At 34.4% G+C, this 11,009-nt stretch overlaps 2 protein-coding genes across 2 annotated transcripts; one reads left to right on the top strand and one right to left on the bottom strand.

The window, feature by feature from the left end:
• Positions 1-3,164: 3,164 nt before the first annotated feature.
• LOC130981615 (uncharacterized) lies at positions 3,165-4,814 on the top strand. Its single transcript, XM_057905190.1, has one exon. The coding sequence runs from the start codon at positions 3,310-3,312 to the stop codon at positions 4,411-4,413; it is 1,104 nt and encodes a 367-aa protein (XP_057761173.1). The 5' UTR covers positions 3,165-3,309; the 3' UTR covers positions 4,414-4,814.
• On the bottom strand, positions 4,803-10,356 carry LOC130981614 (phosphoribulokinase, chloroplastic). The gene is made up of 5 exons (XM_057905189.1): positions 9,694-10,356; positions 6,455-6,539; positions 6,263-6,347; positions 5,726-5,970; positions 4,803-5,301 (listed from the first exon to the last, which is right to left on the bottom strand). Exons 1-5 carry the CDS (start codon positions 10,260-10,262, stop codon positions 5,050-5,052), a joined length of 1,236 nt encoding a protein of 411 aa, XP_057761172.1. The 5' UTR covers positions 10,263-10,356; the 3' UTR covers positions 4,803-5,049.
• Between the last annotated feature and the right edge of the window lie 653 nt (positions 10,357-11,009).

Below are 11,009 nucleotides of genomic sequence, written 5' to 3'. Positions count from 1 at the left end.
GCTCAGAGAGAATTTGGGCAGAAGGGGGTGGTCGAGACAAACTTGAGGAAGAAAGGACAATGGGTTGAGAGGGAGTGCCAGTATTTTTAGAAGGAGGAGGAGGAGGAGGAGGAGGAGAGGTAATCGCCCTGGCACCACCAGACCTAGCTCGGGACTTCGCCTTAGCCTCCTGGACCCTTTGATAAGCCTCCTGAGCATTCTTCTTTGCCATATCTACAAGAAAACAACTAACAAAAGTTACAAGTCGGTAACATTCAAGTCGGTAGAAACAACTCGGAAATGAGGAATGCATGCACTACCTAATTGAGATTGAACAAAAGTCGGCGTTCCCTGGAGGATTTTTCTGGTATCCAAGTATGGGGCCCTCCCCCACGCTTCTCGGAAAAACCCCACAATAGCCGCCTCCACCTCGTCCAGGTCATCTGGACCATACTTTTCACAAGGGGAGGCCGCCAACCAATAAAGGGGAAAGCGAGGGGAAGAGTGCTCATCAAGGAAGAAGGGGTGGTGACCCTCTACAGCTTGTACTTTGAAAAAATAGTTTTTGAAGTCATGAAAAGATTCGTCAAAAAGGGTGAAAATCCTCCGACCTTGTATGGCGCGGAAGGATACCCACTGCTGTTTGTTGTTTAGCCCACTAAAGGGCTTAGTCATATGAAAGAGAAAGAAGAAAATCCTCAAAGAGGTCGGAAAGTCCAGAGCGTGGCTAATAAACTGATAGATCTTCAAAAAATCCCAAGAATTGGGGTGAAGTTGAGTAGGGGCAACTCTACAGTGGTGCAAAACAGATATTTCGAAATCTGAGAAAGGAAGAAAAACACCCAAACGGGTGATCATACATTCATACATGAAGAAAAAATGAGGGGCCGCCTCATTAACTCTCCCAAAACAGACCCGGTCTTCAGGACCCGGGATTATTAGTTCATATTTTGGCTCGTCCTCCTCTGAAGTACAAAGCCGGTGATGAGTACGAAGATGAGTAATAAACTCAGCGTCGACCAGGGGTTCCTCCCCAAGGACAGTGTCATCAACCCACAAAGAAAGAACATCTACGGAAGCCATTTTTTATATAAAGAAAAGTGGCAGAAACCTACAAAAAGAAAAAGAAAAAGAAAAATAAAAAAACACGGCCCCTAAAGAGGAGAGATACGAAGCTAGAATCTACAGGCCAACCTATCCACTCACAAAACAAAACATGCAAACATAAGGCATGACATGGAAAAAATAAAACTAACCTTTATCCAAGAAATGAAGGTTGGAGAGAGCGGAAATCTTCACGCACAAGAATAAAGCACAAACAGGGAAAGGAGAAAATTGAAAGATTGCAGAAACGGAAAAACGAAAGAGAGGGAAAGTATTTATAAATAGGCTAAGGGGCATAATAGTAAAAACGAGGCAGTCATTAATGAGATTGCACCGTTACCAAAGCCCTCAATCCCTAAACGCTTCCTCAACGGACACGACGCTTGAATTGACGTAACTGTCAGAAACAAAAGGTCGCGAAAATCACGTCGGTTCCAAAACCCGTGAAAGTCGGCTACGAGCCCGAGTTGAATACTTGAACCCAAGCCTTAAAAGGATCTTGGGCTCAAGTAGGGGCACTGTTCATACCCTGGCCCAATGATAAGGGCCCAGGTCCAATTAAAAGGCCTAATCCAATAGATTAAGCCTTACTAAACGCCGGTCTTCACATAAGAAGTCGGTGTTCGTCCCGACTTGCGCTAAAGAAGTCGGACATGAGATTAGCTGGCAGATAAACACTCATTCAAATGAGTAACCGCCCCTAAAATCTCTCTAACCGCTTCCTAAAGCCATATCTTAACCTCCCCAAGATAATGGGACGGTTAATATCCTAAAGATACGGCACTACACCAGCGGTGGTTATTGGCTCACCACTACAAATACACTGACACCCCTCAGGTATCTCTAAGCCCAATACTCTCTAGACCTGCTCACACTCTTGCTAACTTAAGCATCGGAGTGTCTTTGCAGGTACCACCCCCCATTCATTCACGCGAACAAGTCGGACGGAGCCTCCCGAGTTGCAGATCCACCCGGAGTCCTCCTCCTTCATACGTTTGGGCCAACAAACGCCATCCACCTCGTTTATCTCCGGTTACCCACCGTAACAACTATTATTTTTTATTATATTTTTATAAAATAAATACTTTTAAAACTAAAAATTTAAATACAAAATAATTTATTTATAAGTTACTTTTAATATAGTCATTTATTGTTTAACCTATTTTTTTAAAAGTAACTGAACTGAGTTATTTACCTAAACTGGACTTTAATCATGTAAAAAAAAACACTAATATGTTTGTTAATCATTTTTTATAAATTAAATAATAACAACAATAATAAATTTGATATTAATCAATAAATATATTAAATTAAAACTAATAAATCATGTATTTAACTTTTATAATTACCAAAATAATCCTTTTATAGATTATACATACATAATAAAAATATTTAAAAAGAAAATTTTCTATATCAAGTTTCTCGAATGTTTTCATTGTATATAGTATAAATTAAAGATCATTCAATTGACTTGAATGAGTTGAGAAGTCTTGTGGATTTTAAATTCACCAAACTATAAAACACAAGCTATGTACGTACTAAGTATAGGAATCAAGGAAACAGCTAAAGTGTTTACACTTTACAGAAAAAAGACATTTATATCGATATTAATGACACATTTTATTATATAGCATGAAACTTATTTAATTTATAACTCCAATCAAACATATTTCAAAATTTTGGGTTGAAGTCTAAGATACCTAACATTGGAATGAACGAATGTAATTTTTTTTGACATTCTCTACAGGAAACTGTGATAATTGGAATGACATGTTGATTCATTGTAATGCTCAAAGAGAAAATCTCTTGTATATTCATAACAAATAAATATTCTTGTCGTATATTATTTATTTAATATTTAAGATTTTATTTTATTAATATTTTTAAAATCTAAACTAAAAATAATAATAAATCGACGATGGAATCTCAAATACAGTCGAATCAGTCAAATTATTTAACAGTTTCTAGCTATTAACTTCACGTGAAGTTAACTGCACCTGAATTTTCACCTAAAGCCATGATACTGATATAAAACACAATTAATTCATTAGAATAAGTTTCTACCTAGCTTGTAACGTTGTGTGTGGAAGTTCCGTTTCCAATTGCATAGCATGGATATGAACGCTTTTCCTTGTTCTTGGGGAATCGATAGCTACTATTTAGGGAGACACTAGAAAGCAATAATCCTCTATATCATCCTCTATCTGCCAAATTCTTCTTCAAAACATGAATCACATGCTTTGCTTCAAAAGAATTTGCAGTAAAACCACCACCAATAATAATAACGGCGGTGGTTCTACAGGTTCCTTATCGGTGAACCTCGATTCACGTGACATCCATGAACGTCTTCATGTTGAAGATGATCCCCTTGAAGCATCTTCTACTGCAACTCCTCTGCGTCGTCTTCGTCTTCGTTCTCGTTTCCGTACTTGTGCTCGTACTCCGACCACTAAACTCGCCACCAAGGGTGTCACCACCGCACCAACCTCACCTTCCAATTCATATTACACCTGCAGTCCTTACTACAGAGGCTTCACTGATTTATTTGCCTCACCTGTGCCGTCGTCATCATCACTAGTAGTTCTGACAGATTCTGCCAGAACTACTGGTGATAATGACGAGAAGGACGAGAAGGACGAGGAGAAAGAGGAAGAGAATGATGATTATGATGATATGAGCGAAAGCACATCGGAAACTTCCGATGACGAGACAGAAACAGATACAGAGGAGAGTAACAAAGAGAAAACAAGTTTTGAGGAGATAACAAAGTTCTTACTATCTTCTTCAAAGGTTAGCAGAAGAGGAGCGAAATCCGAGTTAAATTGGTGGCCACCTAGTCCAGGCTGGGTGAAACTCAACGTAGATGGTAGCGTCGTCGAAACCAATGCCATGAGTGGCTGTGGAGGATTGCTTAGATCTGAAACAGGTCAATGGCTGCTAGGGTTTTCAATTCGCAGTGATTCCACCAATGTTCTTGAAGTGGAGCTTGGTGCCTTGAGAATGGGCCTTGTTCTTGCTTGGGACCAGGGGCATCGAAATCTATGCTGCGAAACGGGTTGTGTTCGAGCGCGTTGTCTCTTTCAGTGTTCTGAGTCTGATGATGGTATGGTGATGAGGTCTGGTGAAGTGGATCTTCTTGTAAAGGAGATTCGGAGGCTGCTTCGACGGCCGTGGAACGTTCAGCTTCGCCATGTTTTCCGGTCGGCGAATATGGCTGCCGGTTACTTGGCCAAGCTTGCTTCCAAGAGTGCGAATGATCTTCAGGTGTGGTCTTCTCCTCCTCCTGGAATTGAGACTCTCTTGCAGGGTGATATTGCTCCCCATGTCTAGTCCTTTTTCTTTTCTTTTCTTAAGTTCTTGACACTTCTTTTACTCAAATCACATGTGGATTTTAGTAATTTAAAGATCCATGATTTGGAAAATGATTCGAAAGAACTTAATTTGACATTTTTTCATATGTTATTTGTAGTGAAAACTCAGGTGTAGTCGGATTTCACGTGAAGTTGATAACTGAGTCCTTAGATGATTTGATTGATTTGACTAAATTTTCATCTAACTATTCTTAGCTATCAACTTTACGTGAAATTGATTGCACCCGAGTTTTCACCGTTATTTATACTTACTTATTGAGTCAAAGCATAGTTTATATGAAAAATGAAACCAATGTATGATATATATGAATAATGTACACTAGATATCAAGTATCATGTCAACATATATAACTGAAAAATCTCAGCTCCTTTTGTTTTTAACTTTTTTTATTTTCTAGATATTATGAGTTACAAGAGATAAGATAATTGTACATACATACATATATATATATAGATAGATACATACAGAAGAGTGTTTTACATTATGAAGAAGATCTCACCAAAACAAGAAGCCAACATTGATTAAAAGAAGAAAATGATTGATTTCATCTAATGATATCATCAAATTCAATGGCTGTATATATATGAAATGGATCTAAGCCTTAGCTGCTCCAACAGGGGTCTCAGCCTTGGAGGTTATGATCTGTTCATATAAGTCTCTAATCTTGAGACCAACAATGGTTTGGAAGAGACCAGTGCCATTGTTGCTTCCAGGGAAGTCAGCATGCTTCAACATCTGTTGAGTCACTTCTCCATAGAACTTTGTTGACAGGTTGCTTAGATGGCTCTCTACGTATATTAGTTCATCTAATCTGTCAAATTGACCATCCATTTCTACAACTGACACCTGTTCATCAAAAGTTTAATTAATTAACTAATTACTTAATGATTGACTGTTAGATGATGAACAAAATTCATTATGAAAGACCATTGTAAAGTTTTGGTCACAACTCAGGGAATTACGTTAAATTGATGGTTAAAAATCATTAGTGATGATAATTTAATCTAATAATTCTTAATCAGGTGAAAATTCAGGTAAAGTCGACTTCATATGAAGTTGATATCTGAGAGTAGTTAGATAAAAATTTAGTCAAATCAGTCAAATTATCTAACGACTCTTAGATATCAACTTCACGTGAAGTCGACTGTACCTGAGTTTCCACTTCTTAACCATTAACTTCACATGAAAACAATATTTTCATATAAAGTTTTTACTAAAGATATATTGAAGTTTTGAAAGATTAGTGAATAATAAGTATACATGTGTATACCTCATTTCCAAAGTAAGTATCAGGTCCATAGAAGAATTTGATGCCAGGGTAAGAGCATGTAAGCTTCCTTCCACATGGAATCCAAGAAATGGTGGAACCATCATCAAACAAATAAACAGGGCTAAAGTGTTTAATCCCTTCTTTCTGTATCAGCCTCACTCTTAGAATCTTCCCTTCATTGTCATCTGGGATCAGCTGAGTTGGCAACACTTCTATCACTGCATCTGCATATTGCTTTTGAGGATCTGTATGCATAAAACATAATGATCAATGACTAATATTCTGTCCTTTGTTAAATAATTGTCTACCCAAAAAAAAATGGTATTTTTTTTTATCTAAAAAATAAAATAAAGTAAAAATTTATATAAAATTAATATTTATAAATTATTAGCTAATTTGATAAATTTGATTAAATTATTATCTAACAATTTTTAATTATTAATTTTATATAAAAATAATTGTATATACGTAAAATAAAATTTATATATTTAGACACAATTTTGTATTTCTAAGAATATGAATTTTTCAATGTAATACCAATATAAGCATCAAAATCAGGCTTCCTTGCTTCAATGCTAGCCTTGATGCTTTCAAGACTGTGTCCACGCTCTGCCATGTCTCTCTGAAATATTTGTCACATAATTAATAATTAATTATAAGATATAGCACTTATTTTATTAAAAGGTAGACTTATATATAATATAATAAGATAACGCCAGGGAATCTTACCTGAATTTTCCATGCGAATTTAACCTCATTACTAATGTCTAAGTAGATGCTGAAGTCCAAGAGATCTCTGACCCGAGCATCAAACCTACATATATATACAATAACAGGTTTAATTATTAAATTAGTTTCTATAATTTTATCAAATTTTTAATTAAATTTTTATATTATATTAATTTTTTTAATTAAGTTTATATTAACAATAAACGTTAAAAAAATGTTTATGAAATATTTATGAAGTATAAATTTATTAATTTATTCTCACCCTTTCTTTTTTTTTTCATTCTTACCGTCTTTCATCATCTTCTGATCCTCTTTTTTCATTATCACTATTTCTCTATCAATAAATTTTCTTTTATTACAGAATTTTTGTTATAATCAATACAAATTTAAAATTAAATTTTTTGTCATAATTAATTTTTAATATGATTACTTTTTGTCATAATACAATCATTTAAAAAAATATCAAAAAATAATAAAAATACTAAATTATATGAACAATAAAATAAAAAAATTAAAATTAAAATCATATATCAATTAATTATTTTTAATTTCAGATTTTAAAATTTAAAAAATAAAAAATTGAATTTAAATCAAATTACAGTTGCCACACTTATTTCAATATTACGATAACCTCTCATTTTTCAATCTCCCATCCACAGAGTCATCCTAAGCACTTTTTCACTGTCCAATCCCACACCGTCTAACCAATGCTGTCCATCTTACCGCCGACGCCACCCAGCCTTTCAGCATACCACTTACACGTCGTAGCAACGGGAGATCGCGTCACAGCAGCCCGTGCGTCCTCGTTTATTCTAAACACTCTATTTTTTAGTTATTGTTGAGAGTATATGGTCAGAAAATAATTCAATTCCGTTAGTTTGCAGCACGTTTCCCTTCAAGGCCTGCACCGATATTGTCATCATCACTCTCTCTCTCTCTCTCTCTCTCTCTTTCTCATGGAGTTATGGTGTATATATATCCTCTCTTTAACACCCTTGCATGCATCAACTAAGTATCCGCCATTATCCTCTTTATCTCATTGGGTTTGAGATTGATGCTGCCTTTCTTCTAATACCAATTCGACTCTTTCTCCTCTTCCATCTTTGGCCGTTGCGAGTTTGGGTTTGAAGTCCATGGAACAGATTCACATCTTCGCCTAGTCGAAGTTGTCATTGTGTGACTGATCTTTTATTGGATTTCCTTTCCTATCTTTATACGTTGTCATCGACTCTCTTCACTCTATAAATATACTGGATATTTAGTATATAGAGAATTATTTTACTAATGATTATTTTAATAACTACGTAGATGATTGTTTGATGACGATCACGCGATAATAAAGGAGAGAAGACTACAAGAATAGACGATAATAAAGATAAAGATAAAGACATCCTTGCTATTATCTCATTTTTCTGTCGAAGAGTGCACCATAGGAGACTATGAGATCCCAAAAGATACCATAGTCCTCATAAATCGTTGGGCCAGTCACCGGACCCCAAAAACTGGGATGAAGCAACGAGCTTCAAGTCGGAAAGGTTCGAGAGAAAAAGGAAATTGAAAACGTTGATTGTGTTTGGGTTGGGGAGAAAGGCATGCTGCAGTAAAGGGTTGACTATTAGAGAAATAAGTTTGATTATTGCTCTTTTGCTTTAATGCTTTAATTGGAAGCGCGTTGGTGATGAGAAAATTGATATAGTTGAGACCGATGGCTTCACTTTGATTAAGAAGGTTTTATTAGTGGCCTTGTGTTCTGATCATTAAGGTTGAGCTCGAGAGGTAAAAAGAGAGGTCGTCAGATGTAGAATTGGAAAAGAGAGAAGGAAAAGAGGAAGGGAAAGGAAAAGGAGGGGGTGCGGTGAAGTGAGAGGAGTGAGGGTGTAAGAAGAAGAAGCGAGAGTAGAGGAGAAAGACAAACAGGAGGAAGAAGTGGAGTGAGAAGATTAATTTTGTCTTTATAGAAAGGTAAAGTACGAGGAGTCAATATAATATTTGTATAATGTGCACAATGAAAGTGTATGGAATATTAGAGATATAATTATTAGTATTATCTTTTTCCATCAATTGAAGTTTTTGGATGAGTGGTATGTATTAGAGTGCTAAATTCGAAAGGTTCGAAAGATCAAAATTAGTTTAAGTTTTTGGGAATATGTTTATTATCTAAATAATATGGGGATGTTCATTTTATAACTCAATAGCTACACATTATACAAATAGTCCATTACAAGTAGGAATTTAGAAAAAAATTGAAGGTATTTTTAATTTGAAAACGGAATATTATACTAAAATCAAAAAATTTTGTCACGGTAAAAATTTAATTAAAAAAAATATTAGTTTCGAGATCTAATTAAAAAAATATAAAAATTTAATTAAAAATTTAGTAAAATAATAGAGATCAACAAAATAATTAAACTTATATAAAAAAAACTCTCGACTTATACCGGAACTTTTATTGTTTATTTGATCTATTTGAATTGAGTCATATTTAAAAAAAATAAAAGCAAAGAAAATAAATATTTTTTTGTATCATTTTCATAAATTTAATATGGTTTTATATTCAATAACTGATATATTACTCAGATATTTTATTAGCATTAGGCATGTATGACGTTAAAAAATTAAAAGTATTATTTAGATTTTTTTTATTAATTTAATGTTAATGATAATTAATTATGATAAAAATGTATAAAAATATATAAAATTAATTATAAAATATTTTTTAATTTTTTATTTTATTATTTAAAATTTTTTAAATAAAAAAACTAACAAAAAATATTTTATAGTTAATCTTATATATTTTTTATATATTTTTATTATAATTAATTAATATTAATATTAAATTAATAAAAAAAATAATCTGAATGACAGAAAGTTCTATTCAAAATTTCAAAATTTTATGCCTAACTGTATTAATTACTCTAGAGAGTTATATACATAAAATCCACGTAGGCATGCATGCTAGGGACCCACCATATCTTGGAAGGTTAGAAAGTTTTCTATCAAAATTCCTGAGCGCCATACAATCTATCTAGAGATAGATAAGGTATCATTCAGCATAACGACCCGTGTCCCAATTTAATCTTATATTCTTCACACAAACACCTTGCTTTATTGAGAAAATATCAAACAACTGTAACATACATATGCACTAACACATTGAGCTAACTTTCAATAAAATATTACTAATTTATAAGAAAAAATAAGAAATTATAACTAGAAATGATGAAAGGATATGTACTTACATTGGATGCAAACCTTCAATGACCAAGATTTTGGGAGGTTTGATGACTTCTGGTGGATCCAAGAGACCAGTGACATGGTTGTAAATAGGTTTCTCAACTGCAATTCCTTCCTTAAGAGCCTTAACTTGTTCATACATGAGGTCAAAATCATTGGCTCTTGGATCAAGTGCAGTCACACCCTTTTCTTTTCTTCCAGTTCTATCCAATGAATGGTAATCATCCAAGCATATCACGGTGGTTGTGTCACTAATAAGTGTGTTCGAGTCCGGGTTTCCGCCCTTGGGCGGCTCCGCCGCGCCCCCGAACACACTTGTTAGCCTTCTCATGAAGGTACTCTTGCCGCAGCCTGAATCTGCGGCAAGACCAATCACCACCGTGTCCCCGGCCGCGCATGTTATTACATAGCGGCCGGTATTGTTGTTTCCGCTTCTCTTGTTGCTGCTTCTTTTGTTATTGGTTGTTGTGTAGAAGACTACTTGTCTTTGGTGGAATCCTAAATGTGTTTTTGATGATGGGGTTGATGAGATTGTGTTGAAACATTGTGTGGAGTAGAGAGTGCAAGCTGCCATTGTTACTCTTCCCCTTTCCCCACTCTCTCTCTCTCTCTATACAAAGAAAGGTGTTAAAGAGAAATTTGAAGAGAAGAAGTGAGTTTTTATATATGTGGGGTTTTTTGTTCTTGAGGATTATGATAGGGGACGTTCCAAGAAGAAGTATGGAACACATAAAAATAAGAGGTGGAATTGAATCCGAAAAAACAAAAGGCTATGTGAATATGTATGGCAGGAAATAAAAGAAATATAGTGAAAAATTAAAAGTAATGTGTCTTCATCTTGTTTTGTGTATGGGTTCTTGTTACTACCCCTTGTTTTGGACAAACTTGTAGCTTCTTCTAAGGCTACAGAAGTATGGGTTTATTTGATAATTGGAATTGATCAGCATCAGAAGGGCATAGTTGTCCTCTCATATCTCACTACTATTTTTTATTTTTTCAAGAAAACATGAAAATGACAAGTAGCAAGGATATTTTACTTTATTATTAGGAGAAAGAAAATGAAAATAATTAAATTTATACTTATAGAAACTATTATTATTATTATTGATCAAGTAAATTGATAGAAAAAATAACTATGAATTTTAAGTCGAATTAATCATATTTTTAGAAATAGAATTTATTTTAATGGGATTGCAACTTAAAAGAAAAAAAAGGTTAAGAGACCACTATTTAGTATTTAAGGCTGCTAATGCAGATTGGATATTTGACATGCCACGTGGCATCTTCATAGTGGCTATTTGAAGATGAGGGATCAAGGGTG

The sequence above is a fragment of the Arachis stenosperma genome, chromosome 5, assembly GCF_014773155.1.
Source record: "Arachis stenosperma cultivar V10309 chromosome 5, arast.V10309.gnm1.PFL2, whole genome shotgun sequence".
Classification (NCBI taxonomy): domain Eukaryota; kingdom Viridiplantae; phylum Streptophyta; class Magnoliopsida; order Fabales; family Fabaceae; genus Arachis; species Arachis stenosperma.
Note: the sequence above shows the minus strand (reverse complement) of the source record. Positions and strands in the feature narration are given on the sequence as shown.